The sequence below is a fragment of the Astyanax mexicanus genome, chromosome 17, assembly GCF_023375975.1.
Source record: "Astyanax mexicanus isolate ESR-SI-001 chromosome 17, AstMex3_surface, whole genome shotgun sequence".
Classification (NCBI taxonomy): domain Eukaryota; kingdom Metazoa; phylum Chordata; class Actinopteri; order Characiformes; family Acestrorhamphidae; genus Astyanax; species Astyanax mexicanus.
Window position 1 is genome coordinate 14,663,952 of NC_064424.1, and position 24,525 is coordinate 14,688,476.

General features: G+C 36.5%; 2 protein-coding genes and 1 non-coding gene across 3 annotated transcripts in view; all 3 read left to right on the forward strand.

Annotated features, from left to right (window-relative positions):
- LOC103034237 (collagen alpha-1(XXIII) chain) overlaps window positions 1–15,277 on the forward strand; it is a 136,150-nt gene extending 120,873 nt beyond the window's left edge. The window contains exons 12-30 of the mRNA XM_049466174.1: window positions 4,313–4,339; window positions 4,464–4,490; window positions 4,620–4,673; window positions 5,282–5,344; window positions 5,867–5,902; window positions 6,082–6,126; window positions 6,225–6,269; window positions 6,736–6,780; window positions 6,863–6,952; window positions 7,055–7,108; window positions 8,153–8,218; window positions 8,323–8,349; window positions 8,462–8,530; window positions 8,872–8,934; window positions 9,034–9,060; window positions 9,723–9,776; window positions 10,169–10,255; window positions 11,954–11,992; window positions 12,692–15,277. Of these exons, the coding sequence (XP_049322131.1) occupies window positions 4,313–4,339; window positions 4,464–4,490; window positions 4,620–4,673; window positions 5,282–5,344; window positions 5,867–5,902; window positions 6,082–6,126; window positions 6,225–6,269; window positions 6,736–6,780; window positions 6,863–6,952; window positions 7,055–7,108; window positions 8,153–8,218; window positions 8,323–8,349; window positions 8,462–8,530; window positions 8,872–8,934; window positions 9,034–9,060; window positions 9,723–9,776; window positions 10,169–10,255; window positions 11,954–11,992; window positions 12,692–12,694 (921 nt within the window). The 3' untranslated portion in view covers window positions 12,695–15,277. The remainder of the gene's footprint in view (window positions 1–4,312; window positions 4,340–4,463; window positions 4,491–4,619; window positions 4,674–5,281; window positions 5,345–5,866; window positions 5,903–6,081; window positions 6,127–6,224; window positions 6,270–6,735; window positions 6,781–6,862; window positions 6,953–7,054; window positions 7,109–8,152; window positions 8,219–8,322; window positions 8,350–8,461; window positions 8,531–8,871; window positions 8,935–9,033; window positions 9,061–9,722; window positions 9,777–10,168; window positions 10,256–11,953; window positions 11,993–12,691) is intronic.
- A 2,131-nt stretch (window positions 15,278–17,408) lies between these two features.
- On the forward strand, window positions 17,409–17,481 carry trnav-cac (transfer RNA valine (anticodon CAC)). The gene has a single exon. It is a non-coding gene; the product is annotated as a tRNA-Val (tRNA).
- A 1,121-nt stretch (window positions 17,482–18,602) lies between these two features.
- LOC103033914 (receptor of activated protein C kinase 1) lies at window positions 18,603–23,571 on the forward strand. The gene is made up of 8 exons (XM_007244546.4): window positions 18,603–18,826; window positions 20,048–20,219; window positions 20,633–20,780; window positions 20,906–21,001; window positions 21,537–21,647; window positions 21,796–21,936; window positions 23,057–23,167; window positions 23,434–23,571. Exons 1-8 carry the CDS (start codon window positions 18,718–18,720, stop codon window positions 23,497–23,499), a joined length of 954 nt encoding a protein of 317 aa, XP_007244608.1. The 5' UTR covers window positions 18,603–18,717; the 3' UTR covers window positions 23,500–23,571.
- The last annotated feature ends 954 nt before the right edge of the window (window positions 23,572–24,525 follow it).

Consider the following 24,525-nt stretch of genomic DNA (forward strand, 5'->3'; position numbering starts at 1 on the left):
AAAAAAGAATTAGCAAGTTTTTTCATTGTTAAAAAATAACTGTTAAAATTGTGAAAATTGCTGGTATTATGTGGATATATTACAATCAAATATAGGTTATAACTGCAAGAAAATAAATGTCAAAAAAGCAAGAAAATTACCACTTTTAAACAGACATTTTTGGCGCCTCTGCTGCCACAAACGTTACGTTACGTTTACGTTTTGTAACAGATATTTTTTATTAGTACTGTTAGACTAACTAGTCAGTTAGTTGTACTTACATTTACCTTTAGTTATATATTTTAACAGTCATTTTATGTCATTTAATGTCTTAAGAAATGTACAAGTGAAACACAACATTGTGTAGGACAGTGGGCCTCCAGATCCAGAGCTGAGGACCACTGGTGTATAGCAGGCAAATGCTGAGCTCTGCCAATTGCTCAATGGTAGCATTACACCAGCAGGATCTCACAGATACATGTGTTTGAAGTCATAAAATCCTCTTAATTTGAATCTTGCTGAAAAAAGAAAGAAAAACATGCCAGAAAAAGGACGTAAGCTGCAAGGTCAGCAAACCAGTGAGACATATACAGAATGGTAAATAAATTTGAGAACATAGTATATAAAGATTATTCAAAGGAAAAGAAAGTATATTCAAAGGTTCTTGCTGCCAAACAGTGCTGATTGAACTGCTTGTGCAGACCTTCTTCAAAAAAGAAATCAGAGAAACAAACTTCATCATATACCCCCCGCCCGCCCACTCCCCCTCTCTCTCCATATTGTGAGCAGATGTTTTAGGGTCAGAGGCTCAGAGGCCATTTCCTGTTGTTGTCTTGCAAATTGTGTTTATCTTTGGCTGAGTGAAACCACCTCATTAACAGCTAAAGGCCTCCTGACGCCAGGCTCTGTCCTGCTCAGCCATTGTGCAGTGGGTGACGCTCTGGTCTCCTAAATCCAGAGGCCTGAACAGTTAATGGTGTCTGTGTTGTGTCGTCTGGATGCAGATCTGTCAGCAGGCCATTTATTACTACTAAAGTTGCATCTGTTACAAGAGCATGTTTGTTGTCTCCTCAGGTGGCTAACACCACATCACACCTCAGGTGTTGACTCACCTCAGAAGAAACCATGCAAAGTGTTGTTTGAATTGGAACAGTCTGCATCAATCTGTGTTTTTGCTCATTCTGTGTTTATTTTTCATGGAAACAAGCTCCATCTTGATGTCTTGAAATAATCTCTGAGTCATTTAGAGACAGAAAAAATGCTTTAGTATTTTTCCCAAAAGGATTTTTGTTTTTTTTAGTATTATTTTTTTTGAGTTGCTCTCAGGAGTTGTGCAAGAGAGTTTGTACACATGGGTGCATACCATGTTTTATTTTAGCCTTCAATAGAAGCATGCATGCTTTCTCTTCTGTAGATTTGCTGAAGAGGAGAGACATCTACTGGACAATCAGTAGAGCTACATCCCTGTTTATGCACAATAATCAAATGTCATAAATTTAAACTCTGGTTATATAGGCTCTACAGGTCAGTGGAATATCATTGCTCATGTCCCAGTTCACTATATATCTATAGTTTGCCCTATATGGCCCGGGCCTAAACAGCACTAAACAAACATAATTTGCCTATATTTCTTATATCTTTTACAAACTTTTACAAATTTTAGCCCATGAAGTCAACTACAAAAGCTTTAAACACTTTATGCCTTAATTCATGATAGAAGAAGGAGTAATTTAGTATGATGTAAAAGCATATTGCTAGCTGTGCCAGTTTTTACCGAACAATCAACAGGTTCAGCTTAAATGTGAGTTTTCTCTTGGAAATTAATTATGACAACAACAATAATATTCAAATATATACTGTGACTGAATTTTGCACAGTACCATATCCCACTGTGGGGCTACAACTCACAGAATGTTCTTTATATTGTATATATTATTGTATTATATTTTATTCCAGAATGACTTGGAATAAAATAAAAAAACTTTTTTACACTGACTTGTGTTGAAAGATCAAGGATCATTTGTTTATATGAACATATGTCTGAAGGTGATATAACTGTTTTTTTTTTTAGTTTTTAGTTTTTAATGTATCAGAACAAAAAGAGTGGTTATTTAGGCAACCACATGTGAACAGCATAGGATCTCAGAGTGGAGAAACATATTGTTACTGTTGGCCCTTGTATCTCAAAAATAGCAACTTTACAGGAAACTTACAACTTGGAAGTTAGTGTAAAACGATTGTATTCATTTAGTCATCTTGAGTGATCATGTCTACTGGTCCATTTAATACAAACTAAAGAACAAGTGGCAGATTCACATACATATGAAAATGAAGATACAAGCTCTGATGTTTGAACCTTGTTTTAATTCCACTGCTGATTAATGTTAAAATAAACTATATATGCTTTGGTTTCATATATTCCTCTGGATCAACTCATGTGGAGGTTTTAGTTTGATGATGATCTGTACATAATCTTTAAAAGTTTTATAACTACTTGTGTAAGTCATCTTTGTGCCACCAAACCAGCTTAGATCCATCAAGCCATGGACTCCACAAGATCTCTAAAGGTGTTCCGTGGTTAGGGCTGATCCTTTAAGTTCTGACAGGAATCTATGATCTCTATAGTGTTAGCAATTATAGTATTTAATTTTTTTAAAATTTATTTAAAGTATTTATTTAATATTCAGAATTTAAAGATTCACTGCTTGTCCTTCCTTGTAGCACTTTTTATAAGGTTGTTTTGTTCTGTAATCCAGAGGTCTAAATAAGGTTATCAGGATCAGTGATGCTTAAATTTGTGATTTCATAAAGATAAAATTATTTAATTTAGTTGTGATTGGGTTATGCATGAACAACCATGAATACCCAAAGAACATTATTAGGAGTTGAGCAATATGATTTTACTTACAGTTTAGAATAATAAACATGGACAATGTTCACCACCCTCTGCACAGCACCATCACCAGGCAGAGGAGCTCATTCAGCGGCAGACTGCTGTCCCAGTCCTGCTCCACAGACAGACTCCGAAAGTCTTTTGTTCCTCAGGCCATAAGACTGTTCAACTCCTCTCAGCACAGCAAACTAAAGACTCTGTGAAACTTTTTCATTCCGGCCACTCTGGCCACACCATGGACACACCCCCAGCTATGGACACACTCTCAGACTTGCTGATGCCTAGAACACTTTTTATAGTTCTACCATATTTTGCACTAGTAGTTCATTCACTAGTTAATTCATCTACTGTTTACGTATCTTTTGCACTGTTTACGTATCTTTTGCACTGCTTAATTTAATTTAAATTATTATATAACTGTGTATTTGCACTTTCTGTTTGGCTGACATCAGTTATCCTCACATTATGCACATCAACTGGTGTTCACTGTCTACTCCATTCTCCATCTCCATTACACACACACACACGAAGACTGTACATTTACACTGTATATTCTATTTCTTATTTGATTGTATTTATATGTATCTTTATATTTTATATTTTATCTTTTTTAACTTTGTGTATTGTGTAACCTGCTGCTGGATGCCAAGAATTTCCCCCCGGGGATCAATAAAGTATCTATCTATCTATCTATCTATCTATCTATCTACAATGCAAATCAGTGGGCAAAACATATTAGGTTGGGTTAACAGATTAATTTATTGGTGGTTTATCATATAACAAGAGTTATATGATACAGTTGGATGATGGAAAATGATGAGGTAATACCTCAAATGAATATGAAAGAAAGCAAGGAAGAGAGTCTGGGTGCTCCAAAGACCCCCTTGCAATCTGCCCCCTGGTATTCTCTTTTAAGTTGTACTCAGAGATCCTGACCTTTTATCTTGACATGACCGTTATCAGCCAATCAAGAGTGACCATATGTTAACATCCCTGACACTAAGCCCAGAAGGATTAGAGAGCCCCCATCCCCAGCTGAGCCCAGTAGAAGGAGCATCCTGCAAATTATATGAATTTATAGATAGTTCTGAAGTACTAACCCCTTTATACCCTCAAGGAACTCCCAGAAGGCCTCATATTTTTGAGATGTATTGATCCTGTAGTTCTGGTGGTTAAATGTGTCTGTAGTAAGTTAGACTGAAATCCAATTGCTGTGTGGGGAAAGACTATTTAAAAATATATACTTGATGGTTGTGCTGGAAGGAGTTTTGGACACTCTTGGAGAGACAGATGTGTTTACACTGCTGTAACATGTCAATCATATGTATCCCTGACCCTTTAATTGATATAAAATAATCAATGTTATTCTTTTTACCTCTCAGTGGTTTTAATGATATGACTGATCAGTAAGTAAAATAACAGTGTATTCATTTTTAACAGGGTCCCCCTGGAAAAGACGGGATGGAGGTTTGTATTTCACATTTAGCTTCCACTGCTGCTAAGGTCACCGACACCACTTTCTTTCAAATACAAGAAAATTACTTTAATTCATTAGCATGTGTTTAACTTACCTTTCTTTTCTTCTTAAAAGGGTCCAAGAGGGCCACCTGGTATAAAGGCAAGTCGTTCATTATCGTTTCCTTGTTTAAACAGATCAGTGAACCTCAACGGTTTAGCTCAATTTTGTCATTGAGTGGTCATTACTGTGTGGTCTGGTCTCTTGCTAATTGCACCACTTCTCATGCAGGGGGAGACTGGAGAGCGCGGAGTGACCGGACTTCAGGGCCCTCCAGGGCTAAAAGTAGGCTTTTAAATATTATGTTATTCTGTTACTTTCAATGGAACAGTTATACTACTATTGATAATAGGATGAGCAATATGATGGATGTGTTTTCAATATCATTGTATATTACACAGAAAATGCCAAACCTGCACAATACAATACAAATAATTATTTAATAATTTTTATTCATGTAATTGTACTTATTCTTATTATACTTATTATTGTACTTATCTGATAACATAACACTGTAGCTTATTGCTTTTTTTTATTTATTTTTAAGTAACTGCCAATCACATGTGACACATTGTTGAGCTCATGCATTATAATGACCTACACTATATGGAAAAAAGTTTTGGAACACCTGTTTATTTATTGTCTGTACTGAAATCATAGATGCTAATTGGTTGATGTTTATCTGCTCTGTTCTTTTGGCAATACAATCTGTGTGTGTGTGTGTGAGAAATAAAAAGTAGCTAAATGCATATATTTAAAGGGGTGTCCACCAACATTTTGACATATAGTATATTGTAAATTGCTGTGCTGTGTAGTATTTGTGGTTTTGTATCTATGTGTTGGCTTCTCAGGCAGACTGACTGATTTTTGTCTGCTTAATTGTGATTCTACAGGGTGATCAGGGTCTCCCAGGTCCAGAAGGAATTAGAGGTGTGGACGGAATCCCTGGCATGAAGGTACAGTTTTTGTAAAGTGTCATTAAGTGCATTTATATGCATTTATATTCCAATTGTATACAGAGTGCTGAAGTTATTAGATTGTTAAAGTAGTCATATAAGAGTAAGCTGTAGAAATCTGATAAAGAAATCTGATAAGGAGAACTAGATATTAGCCCTGTAAGGGTATCTCGTAGTGCATATATAATCTTAACTCAATTTAGCACAGCGTGCTAAAAGTTCTTAATGCTGCTTGATGTGTTAAAAAAAACAATGGTGTGAAATTGGGTTTTGCATGACATTTAACTATAATTTTGTTGGCTTACTTGTGTTATTTCTGAGTTGTCTGATTAGCCAAGTTATTGTAAACATGCTGATCGGGTTACTGACAAGATACAGTATTCTGCACTTGTTGGTTTATAAAGCGCATCTAAACACATTAAAACTACTTCAGTTGAATTGGATAAAATAAGAATAGCTACATTGTATTAGGTACATTTTATTAAGTAAAGCTAGAGCTCAACTGTGCACCTGTTCTTGCAGGGGGAGAAGGGAGAACATGGAGTTCCAGGACTACCGGTACATATGCTGTCTTCTAATTTTATAAACATAATGAACCTTTCTATGAATATATTATAGTATTGTTACACTATAGTAAGTTAAGTATAGTAAGTTATTAAAATATAGTAAGCCCATATACGTCATATACAATTTTTTTTCATTTGTCCTCCTTTTCTTGGGGCTTTGCTGGAGAGTAGGGTTCTGGGATCTCAGGTGAAACTGTTCCTCCTATAGAACTGGTGGTAAGTCTAAGTAAAGATTTGTGAAATATTACAGTGTATCATATTTATTTGTAGTACTGTTTTATGCCTTGTTTGAATGGTGTTGTTTTCTCTCACAGTGTCCTCCTGGTCCACCAGGGCCTCGTGGAGATGCAGGAGAAAAGGTGAGAGATTGGACAGACAGTGTGGGTTTAGATTATTTGTATTTTTAAGCCACATATCTAAATAAAGACAGGCAACTCAATGCATAAATTCACATTTAATTACATTTACATTAAAGTGTAAAGAGCTGCTAAATTTTTCAATTTTGTAAGACAGTAAACATTTCAGTATTTAAATTTATGAGCTGTATAAGCTTTAATGTTGTTGTGATTATACTATATTATAACTGTATTACATATGTTACTCAGAAACACGCCTGCCCACTTGTTGAGCAACAGAATGAAAGATTTAGACATCATGTCCAGCAGTCAGATAATTATACCAAATCAAAGATCAAATTTATATATAAGGCAGTGATATTCTTTTCACAAATTCTTTTTCCATTAGTGAAAACATTTTGCATCACTGCTAAGCATTCCTAGACTAAATGGAATTTGAGTTTGTGATTTATTTATTTTTTGCTCACAGGGTGAAACAGGTTCTCCTGGGATACCTGGATCTGAAGGCATACAGGTTGAGTTTAAATAAAATATAAACATTTACATATATGTATTTACATTATATTATATATATTAATGTTTTTTCTTTGGAACAGGGGCCCAAGGGTGATAAGGGCGATGCAGGAGAGCCTGGTATATCAGGAGCTAAAGGAGAGAGAGGAGAGATGGGTGTGTCCGGGCCAATGGTGAGTAAGGCACTAAAGCTGTAGCTACTCCACCACTGTAGAAGAATGATCAATGTCTGCTGATTCTATTATCATCACTTATGAATTTTCTTCTTATCTCAGGGTGCTGATGGTCAGAAAGGGGAGAAGGGAGACTCCAGGCTTGAGGAGAGTCTGGTGAGTTGAACTGTTTCATAATAAAATCTTATCTTATTTAGTATTTTGTTATTATGTAATTGCCACATGTGGCATTCATCTTACATAATAGCTAATAATAAAAATATATTTTTCTTCATAATTACCTAATTCTATAATTATGTCATAATACATAATTTGTGTTACATAATAGTTCATATTAGAATATGTTTTTATAGTTACAATGTTCTAAATGTCAATTTTAATGTAATGTTTTATTTGTATGAAATGTGTCATGACACAAATAATAATGTATATATTACATAATATAGTAATTATCTCTATATATCAGATATAATCCATATTAGGCTTATTATTATATTCCATATTATGTTGTTTTTCATTAGATAACTTTGAACAAATATTGTATCATAATTACAGGATATTTTATGTCATAATTTGGGCATAATATATCATTTTTATTACCAAATGACATTAAAATATATTTCATCATTGCTACGTCTTGTCGTAAATATGACATGTCGGTTAATTACAATTGTTTATAAGAAAAAAAAAATTCTTATTATATCTTATTTTTTGTATTTTTTAAATATTTTTTATTACAAGATGTTAAATTATGTAGTTGTGGCATAATCTTTCCCTTTATATGACATATATTGCATGATATGTTGCATAATTGCAGGATTTTCTATGTCATAATAATGCTAAATAATGTTTACATGATAGCTCCTAAAAATGTTCTTTTATGACTATGAGGTCGGTTTTACGACATAGTATATCATAAAACTGAGACAATTACTGGATGTTCTATGTTATAACTAGGACATATGTGACATACGTCGTTTTTACAACAAGATAGCTCATAAAAATTGTATTTTCACATAATTTCAGAAGGTTTTATGTCATACTTACATTATATTACCTCCTATATACAGATGACAGTAAATTACAATCTGAATAATAGGTTATTAATACTAGGTTTTACTGTATTCCCCTAATGAATCTGTTTTTGTTTTATGAGCTCATACTTGAGAATCCGCTTTCTCTTCCTTTCCACTAATTTAGGGTCAGATAATCTCACTACCAGGCCCACCAGGCCCTCCGGGACCACCTGGGCCGCAAGGAATTATGGTAAGTAAAAACATTAGAATCTATTTTATTTAAGCATGAATAGATTTATGCCCTGAGCATGGAAAATTAATAACACCACATTTTTTCACTTACTTTTGATTAAGGGACATCATGGAATGCCAGGCCAGAAGGTAGGACTGCGGTGGAATTTTAAAACCAGCAATATCACTCAATATAAATAGCATTTCAGTCTTTATATAAGACTAACTTTGTGTGTGTACTTGTGTGTGTATTTTGACTCAGGGGGAGGCAGGTGAGGCAGTGAAAGGAGAGAAGGGAGACATTGGAGAGAAGGGTCCCCAAGGACCACGGGTAAGCCTTTTAATTCAGCCTAGTTCTGGACTAAATTTTGCTTGCAATGGAGATTATACATTCCGAATGGAGTGTTTCAGGAATGAGCCGAATCTCTGCCTGTGAACTTGAACATGTATGTAGCCTATACTGCTGGACTTATCAGTACTGGCACATCAGCATCCACACAGGCATCAGTGCAGTAGGAGAAAATCAGATATTAGACACAACACATGCCGTGTAAATCAAATACTTATACAGACTGTGTCCTGTGAGGGTTTAGTTGTATTTTTTATTTGCTGAATCTTTACAGAAGGTGTCTGTAAATTAGACTGGACTGATGATCTTGTTGATCTGTTTAGGGCCTTCAGGGATTTCCTGGTTCTAACGGTTTGGTTGGACTTCCAGGTGCAAAAGGTGAAAAGGTTAGTGTCAGTATCTTCCAAGAGAAATCACTGACCTGAATGATAAAATTCAACCTAATAAATAAAAATATAAAATATTACATTTGTTTGTGTTAACAGGGAAAACAAGGAGAGCCTGGATTAGATGTGAGTATGAAGAGCATTATGCAGATGAGTGTTTCTTGAAAGTTAAGCACAGGTCTAGCGCCTCTGCTGGTATGATGTGTAGCTCCGCCCATCTTCATATGTTTCAGTGACACATAAACCATTTTCCATCTCACTTTTCATCTGTTATCTGTGTGTATATTTCCAGTGTCAACTTCCAGTTAGTCAGTGGTTCCTGTGCTAATATTGGCACATGTATTATGTTTTTAGGTTTTTAAACCATTATTCTGTTGTATCAAGAGAAGGCAGAGTTACCCTTTGAAATGGGGTAACTGACAGGCTGGAAATGACAAATCTACAGGCCCTTTCTATATATTTCATGGTGTCACCACCAGTGTGTGTGGACTCTCTTACTTTTACTGTTACATCACACTTACTGGACTTACCGAACAAACTAGGTATCCAGTGGAATAATTTTGTTCTGGTTCTTTGGATTGTGCTATAAACAGAACAAGAAATGGACGCGTCTATCAAATTAGAAGGTGAATCTGGCTCTGGCTCTAGTCTCTACTGTGCAGACTCTGTTTTTTGACAATATAGCATAAACATTTGGCTTCTTTTTTATAGAACAGAGGGGAACATAACCACACCATCCATGTTTTTACCATTATTGGCTCTTAATGTTACTTTGTCTCCTCTACTAGGGCTTTCCTGGACTACAAGGAGAGAAGGGAAACAAAGGTGACAGAGGAGAAAAGGTTGGTAAGATAATCTGGCTACTGTGGCTGCACAATACAAGAAAAGCCTGACATTGTAATAGTTTGGTGTTCTGTGATTTATAGAGATCTTTAAAATACATGAATTTGAATACCAGATTCAACAAACCCCATGAGATCAATAATGTTTTGTGTAACCAAAAATTGTAACACAAAGTGAAATAAATGATATTGGCAAGATATAATCTGTCTCTGGTAGGTACATCATGAAAAATCAGAAGAATGAAGAATGCCTTTTGTGTCAAACAAGTGATAGCATAGCATGTTTGATTTTTTTTACATTTTTTTACATTTTTTTTTGACGTGCACATTCTGTGATTATATATAAATATATATAAATAAATCCTTGTCCAATTTTTTATCATATCTTTCAGGGTGAACGAGGCTCTCTGGGAAAAAAGGGTCTAAAAGGACAGAAAGGAGAGCAGGGGCCTCCAGGGCTGGACCAGCCTTGTCCTGTGGTGCGTTATCCACCTTTTCTTCTTAATGCTCTCTAAAGAATTGAGGATGGACTGTAAAACATTTGCTTGACAGTGTATTACTCAAAGCTTATCAACCATATTTTCCCTAGCCTCACTACCAGTAAGCCATGGCCATACATGATCTTCTGCTGGTTGTAGACAGTCAGTGGTGTAACAGGTATAATATGACTCGGTTTCACTGACAGGAGTCCAGAGGGTGTAGAGAACATGGTGGGGAGGTGGAGTCTGCTCCAGATGCCCCCTGTCCTTTGGTACAGTAGCTTGTTCGTGATATGGGTGTGCTGTGCTTGTGTTTGGTTCTACCATTGCTAATCACTGGTAATCATGGTGCAGTGGGTCCTTCTACACACAGCCATAGGGTAAACCTTATACTGCAAGGTATTAAGATTCAACACTATGCTGCACCATGCTGCTTGCCATCAGCAGCCGGAGTCCGAGAGAGTACAAATGGCCTTGGTCTCTTTGGGTGGGTATATTGCGCTTTCTCCCCACATCACTCCCATTGTGATGCTGGCTGGCACAGGCATCTGTTAGCTGATGTATCGAAGTTGGGATCCAGTACTTTCTTTAGAGCGCATTGGCCTGTCTAGTGATGCTACATTTGCATCCTAGTAAATGGTGAATTAATTGGCTCAGCTAAACTGGGAAGAGAACTGGGTAAAAATTAAACAAAACTTAAAACAAGTTTTACCCTAATGTAAAAATTAAGGTCAATCATAAACCTTGCACTATGAGGCAAACCACCCCACAGTTCAAAACATTTGTCCCTTTATCGATGTGAGTGTACTAAATGTAAACTCAAAAGCAGTCTGTGGTGTCATTGGTGGGTGCATGATGTCTTTGGATGTGATTGGACACATTGGTGTGGTTAAAATCAAACAACGTCCCATTTCATTTGCTGTTTTCACCCTACATTACATCAAGTTACTGGTGGCATGAGTGGTGTGTCGGGTACCCCTCCTACATAACCTTTTAAATAATTAAAGGAGCTTTAAGACTATCATAAAAGAATCACTTTTGGTTACATACATGAATGTATTTAAACAATCTTAGGATGGTAAATATTTGGTAAATAACCTTTACATCGACATATACATTTCTATTACAATCCCTCTTTATGAAACCAAAAGTAGTTCTATGGCATAATTAAAAACTTTATGTTTAAGAATGTAGATATAGGGGCGCCGAGTGGTCCAGCGGTCTAAGGCGCCGCCACTATGAGCAGGAGGTCGCAGGTTCAAACCCCAGCTCATGCAGCTTTGCCATCAAGCTGCCGGCGTCAGAGGGAGCAAAATTGGCCCGGCCTCCTCTGGGTGGGTAGATGGTGCTCTCTCCCCACTGTCCCCCTACGGTGATGTCCACAGCACAGGGCGTCTGTGAGCTGATGTACCGGAGCCGAGCCGCTGCGCTTTCCTCCAAGCGCGCTGGCTGCTCGGCAGCTCGAAAAGAAGCGGTGGCTGACTTCACATGTATCAATGGAAACATGTGTTAGTCTTCATCCTCCTGGTGTGTTGGGGCATCACTAGTGATAGGGGGAGTCCTAATGAGTGGGTTGGGTAATTGGCTGTATAAATTGGGGAGAAAATGGGAAAAATTAGAAATATAAAAATATATATAAAATGTAGATATAACCTTAAAAGCTAAATTTTTTCACCTCTTTCCAATTTCTGTTGATAGGACCGGGACGGACTACCAATGCCAGGATGCTGGCATAAGGTTTGTACACTTTAATTTAAAATATTTGAAGTTCTCTAAGTTGTCAGATTTATTAGGTATGTCTACTTTGTACCCACAATCATTTGGACATTTTTTTTAGATTACACCTAGCTAATAGCTGCGGCTGTTGGTACAAAATTACTGACTGTAGCCCATCTGTTGCTGCACATTTTGTCAGTTACACTTAATGCTTGAAGTGGGCCGGTACCAAAATCTTTAGAGGAACGTCTGTTTACTCGGCACTCTGCAATTTTCGATCTAAACAATACAAACTATTTAGTTTTTTTTTTTAATCAGATTTTATTTTCAAAACATGTTTTTGAAACAATAATTTGGCTTTCAATATTGAGTGTTTTCGTTTATCTCCATTCATAGAGATCAGAGTCTGGTCTAGGTCAGCTGGAAGTAACTTTACAAATATGGCTGCTGATTGAACAGACTTGCCTAAAATGACTTTGGCATTTCCCACTAGTCTGTAAAAAGACGCCATGTTGAGAATTAAGAGAACTTCCATTCATATTTCAACGAGTGACCAATTACCTGATTATATGCGAGTATGTATTGCATGTACCACTTCAAGCACTTCACATAATTCAAATGGTCCTAATAAACTGGCAACACTGGGCCTTGCTTTTGTGTTGTGATTGTTATAATTTGATACAGTTTAAAATTTTAAAATCTCATTTCATTTTCTTGCAGTGATGACCAGCTGGAAGCGTGGAATCTGTACATATTGATATATATATTTGCAACTAACATTTGCTTTTCATTTCCTCCTGATTTTGTAAGTTTTAATTTAATGTACTGAGTTTTGATACAGATAGTGATACTTAAGTTCCCTTGCAAAACATTCTGTCCATGTATTGCTGCTTACTAAAGAAGGGCTCGAATCTGCATGGATGGAAGCAGGAGCACTTGCACAAGAGTTGAACTGAAATAAGGTGATGAGGGCACATGGACTCAGTGCTTGTGGGACGCACAGAGAATGCCACTTCTTAACCTGGCGAAGAGAATAATCACATATAATCAGCATAAACCTGGCCTACCTAACAGGCTTTACATGGTGGCTGTAGATTCATTTTCCTGCGCTGATCTTCTTGTAGCAACCTGGGATTACCAGAAAGAGCCAACTCATACACCCTACCGCAGGACTGAGTGACGGGAACAAGAGGAGCTTTCTTATCCAGAGCCTTAAAGGATAAAGGCTTTGGAGATTTACAGAGAGGATGCATGGACTTGAGAGAACCCCTGTGATGAAGCCAGAATGTGAAAACGTTACAGTGATTTTCTGGATGTTTCTGGTTTCATACATTCATACACTCTCAGCTCTCAGGAAAAAAGGACTCACGTCAAAAGAAAACAACAATCACACATGATCTGTTTTGTTTCTGAACTGAATAGTAATGGGCATGATTATTCAAATGTTGTATGTGGATATACAGACTTGATTTAGTGTTTGTTTTAGTATAATTTGGGTTGATGATTGGGTTTTTATTTTCCCCCAGAAAATGATTTTTTTAAGATGTATCATATGCTATATCATTCAAAGGTGGTGTTACACTTAGGAATGCAGTGATTGACAGCCTTTGCTGTAAGAAACTGTCTGCAGTACCTTTCTGTTCTTTACATCAAGTAGCTGGGTTGTAGACAAGCTAGCTGTAAGGCAACTAGTTAGTTCATTATAATATAGTTATACTATGATAATTCTGTTGGCTGTTTTTTGCAGTGTTTCAGTAAGTCTGATGTTAGCATAAAATACTTAATGTGGTCAATGTGATCCAATGAGTTGTTAGGCAGCCAGCATATATTAGTGTAGATAGACATGCTAGAATGATAAACTTGGTAGTATTTGTACTTGGCTTCAATCAGCAGTCTCATCACATTTATTTTCTGTATCCAGTCCAAATGCAATTTAAAACATTATAAATAAATCCTAGATGCAAGTGTCTCATGGTAAACAAAAAAGTCACATCTAAGCAGTACTACAAATGTTAAATTGCACACTTAAAATAAAGGTGTGTCAAAGGGCTCTTTAAACAATTCTAAAGAACAGACATATAAAAATCTGGACCTTCATTCCAGTTTTCAGGAATGATCCTTGGTGGGATTCACACCAATCAATTATATCACATAGTCTCTTAGTATCCAAGTATTACAAAAATCATTGGGAACTTAATTTGTAACCTTTTGTAATAGAGATATCCAGGCTGAGCAGTTAAATAAAAAAATAAAAAACGTTGGAAAATAAACACATACATGTATTGTCTCCCTACAAACATGACAACGACGTAGTTTGTATTCATGTTCAGCCTAAAAAAGGAGGCAACATGAAGAAAAACTCAAACACAGAGCCAACCAAGCACCTCAAGCAGCTTGTACCAAAATAAAAATCCTGTCAGTCATTTATTAAAATAGCAATTTATTCATTGTTATCAAGGTAATTGTTGTATTAATTGTGATATTGAGTTGATGTCACATTGCAGAGCACTAACTAAGTGTGAAGAAAGTTTAAATTGATTAGCAAGTGATCAGATTTTTAAGGTTCTTTAAACCTTTACAAACGTTTGTTGTAAATGTCTTATAAATGTATTTTCTAAATGATTGTTTAGGGAACCAGAAGTGAAGTATGAGGACACCATGCCTAATGTCAAGCATTGATTAAAAGGGTATAAAGCCACCCCAGCATTGGATTGTGGTACAGTTTGTTTGTTTGGTTTGACCACTTAGGAATGAGCTAGAATGTCATTTGTAATGCTATCACATTTCCAACATACAAATCTATTAAAAATCAATGTTTCAAAATGCAGAGGTAAGCCTTCCCAGAATAGTAGTAGAGGCTGGTAAAGTAGTAAAAAGGTATTAGGGATGATTTCCAAATAGTTTAAAATAGTCAAATGCCCATTTCTAGTATGAAAGCCAGGAATGACACTATGGTAAATATTCAGTTTTGCATTAAAATGTAATATACAGTAAACCACTTTCTAAGGTTTCAAACCATGTTTCTACAGATTTTGTATAAACCCAGTCTCAGTACTCTCTATTGATCTGTGTAAATATGATGTATAGTTATCTTCCACAATTGTTTTAGAGCTATAGAAGTTGAATGAGATTGTTCTACTGATAAACAGTGTGATGTGCTTGTTTTATTTGAATCATTAAATCCTTAATCTATGTGTACATTTCTGTTTATCATGTAGGTAGATGAATCGTTGAGCAAGGACTGCATTGTGTTAATAGGCCTGTGTCATTTTAATGTTGTAGAACAAAAGCATGCTGTTTCATCAACTGTTATTAGCCGTGTTTTTGTATCATTTCTAATGATTTGTATGATCCTTTACAACAACCACAACAAAAAACGTACAGGAATCCTGTACTCTTGCATCCATGAAAATCTCCTGAGTTTTTTTTCTTGCGTCCTATAAGGTCGAGGTGTTCATTTCATTGTTTTATTTGTTATTTATATTACAGTACACAGTATATAGAGTGTATAGAGTATATATATACAATCTTTAAATATTGTGGTAGCTGGTTTTAGATGTTCTTCTTCAAGATTGGAGAAAAACTGGTCTTCCAGGTTAGACATACCCCATGTTGGTTAGCAAGCTGGTTAACCAGTTATGCTGGTCAAATAACTTTAGCAATGCTGGCCATACTGGTCACACAGAATGATCTTGCTAGTACAGTCTCGCCTATAGCACAGTTAAACCTTTAAGGGCGCTGCAGAGGCAGAAATGAGAGCAATAAAAGCGTATTTTTAAATGTTAGGAAATGTTCATAAAAATTTAAGCAGGACTGATATGTTTCACTATTTAAAAAGGAATACAATTCAGCTATTATTGAAGAACAACTGCCAGATTCAAATTATGTAAAAATGAAAGACAACTAAAATTGAGTTACTTTCTTAATAACGTTACCAGATTTCATTTTCACAATTTAGCAACTAGAATCTCTCTTTCACTCACTTACACCTAAATATTAGGTTTAAATACATTTAAAACCTAAATAATAGCCAAATTCTGCTCAGCATTTGCAGCCAGTTTTGTGTTTTTATTATTCCTCACCTTTGTTGGTAGACTGATAATGTAACGTTAATATAATTAAATGTATGGTGTTTTAAAAAAGAAAATGAAAGGTGGGTTTACACCCACCCCTCATCCGGGGTACAACTCCCCTACGTGTTCGTTTTGATAGAGTCGCAGACAGGTGGAGTGAAGTTGAAAGCAAACCAAGTATTTATTACTGAATTCAGGAGAACCAATACATACAAGACAGTTAACAGCCGTCCCAGTAAAAGTTCTGACCCCCCTCTGATCTGACTCCATGTTTTATACCCCAAAATGACGTGAAACCTGCTGATGAGGCGTTGCTAAAATCATCTCATGTTAGTATGCATAATTTCACGTGTTAGTAATCCATTTCACGTGTCTGACCGGACCACTAGTGTCTGACCTTGACTGTGTTCTTCCAGAATGGAACATCGTGGCACTATCTGTGTGTGTGCGTCACCCCCCGCTTTGAAGCAGCGGTTTTAGGGAGGCACCCACACAGAGTAGGCCGCTTTGATCTAAGAGCCTCCTCTGTAGCAATTTAGTCTCGTACCGAGTGTACCAGTCGAAATCATACAGAGTGTACCAGCCGATGATTGATGGCCGTTAGTTAGGGTCATGCAGTGAACGAAATGCTTCAAGCATGAGCTACGCAAGTCACACAATAGATTTCATATGTTATATGTTAATGTGTTAATAACGCGTGGTTAGTACGCCATACAATAGATCCTATGTGTTAGTAAATGCCTTATGTATCATGTGGGTTAATTTGTCATATAATAGAGTCTGTGTTAGTCACATGCCTGATAAAGCAATGTTTTACTATATGTGTAAAGAATATATATTGTGGTTATTGGTTAATCTTCTATATAAATGTATATAAAGTAAAATGTGAGCATTGATTAGTCTTCTGTATAAATGTATATAAAATACAAGGTTTCACACAATGATTATGTACTTATAGATACTAAGTTAAGTAATCATAACTGAAAGATATTTGTCAATACACCCAAGGTATAATAAACAGTTACTCTTCAATGGTGATGACATTTTTTCAATGTTGGTTAAAAAGGCAGAAGGTAGAGGACATTATGTTGATTCAATGTTAAAATTTCAACGTTTGCACATCAATTTAATATTAAATGTTTTAGCGTTGAAATAACAGACAACTGTAGGATAAAAAAATCGTCTTAAACCATTTATCATTTTTAAATAGCCAACAAAAACAACTTTTTAAAGAGCCAAAAGAAACACCAAAAAATATAAAAGTGATTAGGAAGGTGTTGATATGTTAATAGATATCAACTGCATGATCACATCATTCTGCTTTTATAGTTGAAAAGCTGTTGAACCAAGACTGTATTCATCGCGTTTCCGTAGTGTAGTGGTTATCACGTTCGCCTCACACGCGAAAGGTCCCCGGTTCGAAACCGGGCGGAAACATTGTTTTCTTCTTTATTTCATATTTAAACGTCTATGCTATCACATACTGCTTTTTAAACGAAAAAATTTTAATATAATCCGTTTCGCTACCAGAACATTTCACCCTTAAGAGCTCAGCCCTGGCGCCAAATTAAAAATGAATGAGATAAACTGAGTAAGTAGCTCATTCATGGTCCGAGTAACGTTTAGCAGTTGAATTTTCTGACTGTATCAAGCTAAATTCAAGAATAGAAAACTTAATTATGTTTTTTTCCATTCAGTAGCGTGGAGAAGAAAGGTGCTTTTATTCTTTTTTTCAATTATCTAGTTTTTTGTTTCTGTCTTTCACAAACAGAATTTTAAGAAAAATGAAAAGTTTAATCTTCTCTCGATTTTTTTTTAGGTTTGTCCATGTTTGTATCTTGTAACACAAATCTGATGGTATAATCCAACTTGCAAAATGAAAAAAAAAATAATAATAAATTCTTGAAACTCCAATTGTGAGGGGCAGAGATAAAAAAATTATAATTTAAAAAATGGATAAAACGTATTTCTTGTACACTGCACTACATAAAAAAAATGGTCCTGATGACACAACAGTTTCAAACTTGTTTTTCACCAATTTAACAGGTCAGTAATAGTTAGAAAGAATGTAAACCGGTTGATTAATGCGTTTTAATTGTTAAAATGTTCGAATCATTAAAATAATACACTTAATAAGGTGAGATGAAAATAAACACGTTCCCACATTTTGTGTATTAAGTCAAGTCTAGTAGTCTACATATGTACAGGACATACAAATAATTTAATTTCTGTAACTCTCCTTCTCAAAAGTTACAGCAAGTACAGAACATAAAATTGTAAACATAAAAGAATGGGAGACACTATATGTACAATAATATGTACAGTAATTAATGCTCTCAGGATGTTCAATAAATGTCACTTAGGAACTTTATGAGTTAAAATAAGAGACTGTGCGTGCTGTGAGGGACTTTTAAAATGTAATTTAAATTGTCTTTTAATTAGCTCCTTTTGGGTTAAATATTATTTTGAATCACATTGAATATCCTTATTCGAAAACGAAAAAAATACTACAACTCCCACAATGCAACAGCGCGAACTCGGGTGGTAAGCTTTGCTTCCGGTGGTTTGGCGGTCCTTTTCCTGTGCCTAAACCGTGGAGTAGCTAGGCTGCTGAAGCCCTCCAACTCTATCTAAAGCCATCCACCTTCTTAGGCACGGTGTAAACTCGCCAAAATGACCGAACAGATGACCCTGAGGGGGACCCTTAAGGGCCACAGCGGTTGGGTGACCCAAATCGCCACAACTCCCCAGTTTCCCGACATGATTCTGTCTGCGTCCAGAGGTAAGCGGGTCTGCGCCATGTCACCCAGCCGGCTTGTGTGTGTGTGGCAGAGCGCGGAGCTCCCAGTGCCTTTAGGATTCTTCTATAGTTATGTAAAACACAGAGCGGGTATAACAGCACAGTGAGCTGCTCGAGTTAACCTACAGTGCTAAATACACCACTTAAAATTGGCACTTACCTGAAGGTAAAGTTAAGGCTAAACCTAACCTGTAGCTAGCTGACTTAACGTTAGTTCAGGTCTCCCCGAATTAGCACGTTAGCTAGCAAAAGTCTGTAACGTTATTTCTCACCATTAACTAATGACTTCTAACGCTAGCTATGTGGCTCAGGACAGTCTTGACTAGCGGGTGTCAGATTAGTATTTCATATTATCTTGCCAAACTTATTATCTTGCAATCATTTTTGACGCCAGCCTGAGTGCTGCTACGTTTCTTAATGCATTTGCTGCTTCCTATGGGGACCCCCGTAGCCTGGTCCTGTCAACAGCTAGTTTAGCTAATAATGAAACAAATACATAGAAAAATATTTATTGTTAATTTTTCAGTGCATACTATATCAACATAACACAAAAACTAAGAATATTTGCGTATGGTATTATTCTGCCATTGACTCATTTTATGTTATGATCTTGTGGGGTAATTTTCTTGGGATGCTCACCTCTTGGCCTGTCTCTGACATCCCCTAAATTTTGAGATGGTACTAAACTCCAAATTATGTCGCAACCTGCTTTTGCAGAACACAAGCTTGAAGTTGCCCTATCACAAGGGTCCTATCCAGATTAAATGTGGCATGATGCCAATTCTTGAAACAGACACCTGTAGACCACTGTAGCAGGACCCATGCTCGCAGGTGCTGCCAATCAGGAGCACCTGGGGTCACCAGAAGCTCAAAACAAGTGTTAATACCAACAGCAAAATAAGCGGTTTGGCAATGGCTGGTAGGATTTGGTAAAAAGTTTTTTTGGGTGCAGTCCACAAACTCAGCTCTGCTGCGCACCCCACAAATACAAGTTCCTTTCAAATGTGGCATCTTCTTATTTAAAAGTAAAATTAACAGGCTTTCCAACAGTATAAGATTTATTGCCATGAAGCATTATTACAACATAGAAATATCTACCACTTATAATTTTCCTAATTTTTTTTGCTATGTTTAGAATTGAAAAAAAAACTCTTAGCACAAGCAAGTAATAAACTTCTTTTCTTAACTTTTGTTGTCCTGCAGACAAGACCATTGTCATGTGGAAGCTGACCCGTGATGAGACTAACTATGGTGTTCCTCAGCGTGCCCTGCGTGGACACTCTCACTTCGTCAGTGACGTGGTCATTTCCTCCGATGGGCAGTTTGCGCTCTCTGGGTCTTGGGATGGCACTCTGCGTCTCTGGGATCTCACCACGTGAGTCTAGTATAGAGAAAATGCTCAGAAACTACCACAAAGTCTGACAGCTCTCTGTAATCTCTTGAATAACTGTAAGAGCAAATTCAGTGACACTCACATGTTGATTTTATTGGCTGTGTTGATGGTTTTCTGTTCTGCTCAGAAATGTGGTTTTGATGAGTGTTTTTTTTTTTTTTTTTTTTTTTGCTGTCACATAAACATGTATTGCCAAAATGTTCACTTTTTTATTTTATTTTAATTTAAATCAGTGCAAAAATATTTAATGTATAATATGTAGAGCAGCTGTCAGATTTAGATGGTCTAGAAGTGCAGAAACATCAACTTGAGATGCATGGTTTTGTGCTAGATTCAAGACATCTTAATAGCCTATTGGTGCAATTTTTACTTATTTGCCTTATTTCTTTCTTTAGGGGAACCACCACTCGTCGTTTTGTTGGACACACCAAGGATGTGCTGAGTGTTGCCTTCTCTGCTGATAACCGCCAAATCGTGTCTGGCTCCCGGGACAAGACCATCAAGCTGTGGAACACTCTGGGTGTCTGCAAATACACCATTCAGGTCAGACCCGCATCACTGATTGTAGCCTAACATCAATTAAGACGTGCACCAATATAATTTGGTTTGGAGCTTGTTGCTCAGATGTATAGCTTAGAATTTAAAGGTGTTTGCGTATCTGTCCATAGGATGAGGGCCACAGTGAGTGGGTGTCCTGCGTGCGCTTCTCCCCCAACAGCAGCAACCCCATCATTGTCTCCTGTGGCTGGGACAAGATGGTCAAGGTGAGTACTAACATGCTAGAGTACTTCAGGTAAACAGTACAAAACTGCATGAGTTATATATACATTCCAGCAGAGGTTTCTGTCATTGGTTCTAGGGGACCCCTACAACCTTGTCCTCATTGTTTTTAGTGGGTTCCTGCTCAAATGCAACACCTTCAACTTTAGAAGTGTTTGTTAAATAATTCCTTGGGTCATGTGAGTTTGGAACAGAGTAAACGCGAAAACACTAAAATGTGCAAAGCAGCAGGTTCTCCAGGACCAATGCTGGGGAACAGTGAGAGAAAGAAATAGGGTATAGAAGATTGGAAGGTTAAAGACTTGATTAAAACAGTAATCAAGTCTGAGGCTAGACTAGATAAAGAATTTCAGTAACGAATTGTTTGCTCTCTATGCTTTTAAAAACATTTAAAGTCATCTGAGATTATTAGGTTGTTGACTGTTTTTAATTGTGGAGTGTTTTGAAAATGCACATTTAATTATATTTAATTGTTTTGCTTTACAAGTTTTACTTGCTAATTGCAATATTCATATTAAGGTGTGGAACCTGGCTAACTGCAAGCTGAAGACCAACCACATTGGGCACACCGGCTTCCTGAACACCGTCACTGTTTCCCCTGATGGGTCTCTGTGTGCTTCTGGTGGAAAGGTACTGCTGTCCTTTACTTATTGCTGACTTATTGCCTTCCTGGTGTGCTGAGGCTAGGATCATGAGAATTTTAACTTTTGTTGGTGTTTTTGTGTTTTTAAAGTGTCCTTTTTAGTCTTTTTTGATGAGTGTTGTGTTCCTCCTGCAGGACGGGCAGGCCATGCTGTGGGATCTGAATGAAGGGAAGCATCTGTACACCCTGGATGGTGGTGACACCATTAATGCTCTCTGCTTCAGCCCCAATCGATACTGGCTCTGCGCAGCCACAGGTCCCTCCATCAAGATCTGGGTACTGCAGTCTTTATATTTTTGTTGGATTTTATTAAGCACTATTTTTTATTCAGTTGGTTTGTGATTGATTTCAAGCTTGTCACATTAGATTTTAGTGTTTTGGGTTTCCAGCTTTCACTCTAAAACAATGCTTATTTGCACAATGATTGTTGAACATAAGGATTTCCCATTTCTGAGTATGCTTTAAAATACTGCATTAGTTCTGTTTTATATTGTGTAGTTGAAGTCCTCAGTTTACTTTGTCTTCGATCCAACTATTAACGTTCAATAAGTAGGTAGTCACACTAATAACCTGTGTGATGCAATGTGTAAATAGGGATATATTCATGTTTTGGGATGCATTACAATAATACAGCTTGAATAAATGTGTATCCACTGAATTTTTGCCTTAAATGGTTACACAAGTGTGTCTCAGTAGCTGTACCAGGATGAACAGTAGTCTGTGTGAATAGTTATACTCATCCTTTCACATTTATAGCCTTATAGAGTATGTTCTGTTATGGTTATGAAGCTACACTTATAGGGGCAGCTCTTTTGAGTAATTACAGGAGTCAAAACTGAAGTTGACTGGTTTAATAACACACGCTGTACTGCTATAATCAATGTTTGATTAAAAAAAAAATTAACATTTACATTGTTGTTGCTTATATAATTATGGTAGTTATTAGAGGTGTAATGTAGGACTCTTAGCTTTGTCAGCTTTTTACTGTTTGTCAAATGGAAACACATTTAGAATAGGCCAAACTTTTTGGGGGCAGTTCACAAATTAATTATTAAAACACAAATTAATTAATAGATAAAATGTAAGACTGACCTTTAGACTAATATTTTGGCATTTTTTTTTGTGGTAAACGAATTAAAACCCATAACTTGTTTAAAATCACTTCAGCTAAAGTAAAGCTTTAGAGTGGTCAAGTCCACTATTTTAATGTCTTACTATGTTTATATTAAGCTAATCATGTTAACAAATTGTTGTTATTCAAATAGTGTTTCTGCAGTTTTCTTTTTAGGCTGTTGTAGGATGTATAGTACAAGTTAAAACATCAGCTGCTGCAGCATTGGCATCTTTCCTATAGTGTCCTTTTTTCTAACCTGTACTGGTTAATTTGTCACTGCAGGATCTGGAGGGGAAGATCATTGTTGATGAGCTGAGACAGGAGGTGATCAGCACCAGCAGCAAGGCTGAGCCTCCTCAGTGCACTTCTCTGGCCTGGTCTGCTGACGGACAGGTAAGAGCTCAACTTAGGGCTTGCTGTGTACTGCGAGCTGTTGTGCTTGTGAGTGTGTGGCAGAGTGTGTGTGCAACACTTGGTGTTGCTGTTAATTTGGGCAGTGAATACTTGGTATTACTTCTAAGTGAAAATGTGAGCTGGACCACTTGACCTTTTGCTACTTGCACTGGTACATATAAAATGTAAATGTAAATTCTGGATCTTGGCTCAGTTGCTGAGCATTTTTATTAAACATTGTTTTATTTATATTTGTTTTTTCTCAGACTCTATTTGCTGGCTACACTGACAACCTCATCAGAGTGTGGCAGGTTACCATTGGAACCCGGTAGACACCTTAAGTCCAAGAACAAAATGCTAAAAATGGAACTTGGATAAAAATCAATAAAGTGATAAAAATCGAAGCGTTTTGTATTTTGTCTTTATCTTTAGTGTCTGATTTACTTTGTCATGGTAATGTTATGACATAATGTTAAGAGAATATATTTGTGTGGAACGGGGTAAAAATATGGTTATTTTATTTGCTTAGTTGTGTACACAAACTGTGTATAGTGACTACCAAGCAGTATTTGAAAAGGAAAAAGATAAATGATTGTAGTGAATACTGTACTGTATGCTGGGATGTGGAGATGTATATCATGGCTGCTGGTATATCTAAAACAGGCTCTTGTGTTGTAATATGAAAAATGGACCAGTAGAAATGCTACAAAATTGCCTCGAATTAATTACTTTCACATTGACTTGTATGTAGAAATATGAAGGTATTTTAATTTCCTTATAAGATGTACTTTTGGAGATACATGATTTTGTATTATGAGTAGGAATGCTACTAATGATTATTTTCTGATATTTTTTTGTTTAGTCGGTTAGTCAACAATTATTTCTGCCATGTGCTCGATCTCTTAAAACAACAGAAAAACAGATGAACATGAGATTTAAAGGCATTTGCATGTGCAAATATTTAAACGTGGAAAGTACTGATATTTAGTTGGTAAATATGTAATCTGTAGTGTTTCGGCACTTTTGGAGAGACAGACCAAGTTGAGTGTAAACTGTGTAAGTGAGCCCATTACCCATCACTTATTGTTTTTCTGTCCCCAGTACTTTGTGTAATGCATTACTGTTACAAAATGCTGATTAGTCGGCAATTAAATTTATATTCGACCAATTTAAATAATCAACATTGTCGATTATATCAACGAATCGTTGCAGCCCTAATTACGAGTATTTTTAAAAGCATGAGTGATTGTAGACAGCGTAGTGCCCAGTATACCCCGTGATTATACAGAGTTATGTACTCTGGGAAGAATTGAGTTGGCTCTACCAATATTGGGGGCTGAGAAAAATTTCCCTTTGAT

What these genes read in the sequence shown, in the direction of transcription:
- LOC103033914 (XM_007244546.4), top strand. Translation starts at nt 18,718, where the DNA reads ATGACCGAACAGATGACCCTGAGGGGGACCCTTAAGGGCCACAGCGGT. An exon ending in CGTCTCTGGGATCTCACCAC is followed by an intron (nt 20,220 to 20,632) that starts GTGAGTCTAGTA and finishes TTCTTTCTTTAG; the next exon opens with GGGAACCACCACTCGTCGTT. An exon ending in GTCCCTCCATCAAGATCTGG is followed by an intron (nt 21,937 to 23,056) that starts GTACTGCAGTCT and finishes TTGTCACTGCAG; the next exon opens with GATCTGGAGGGGAAGATCAT.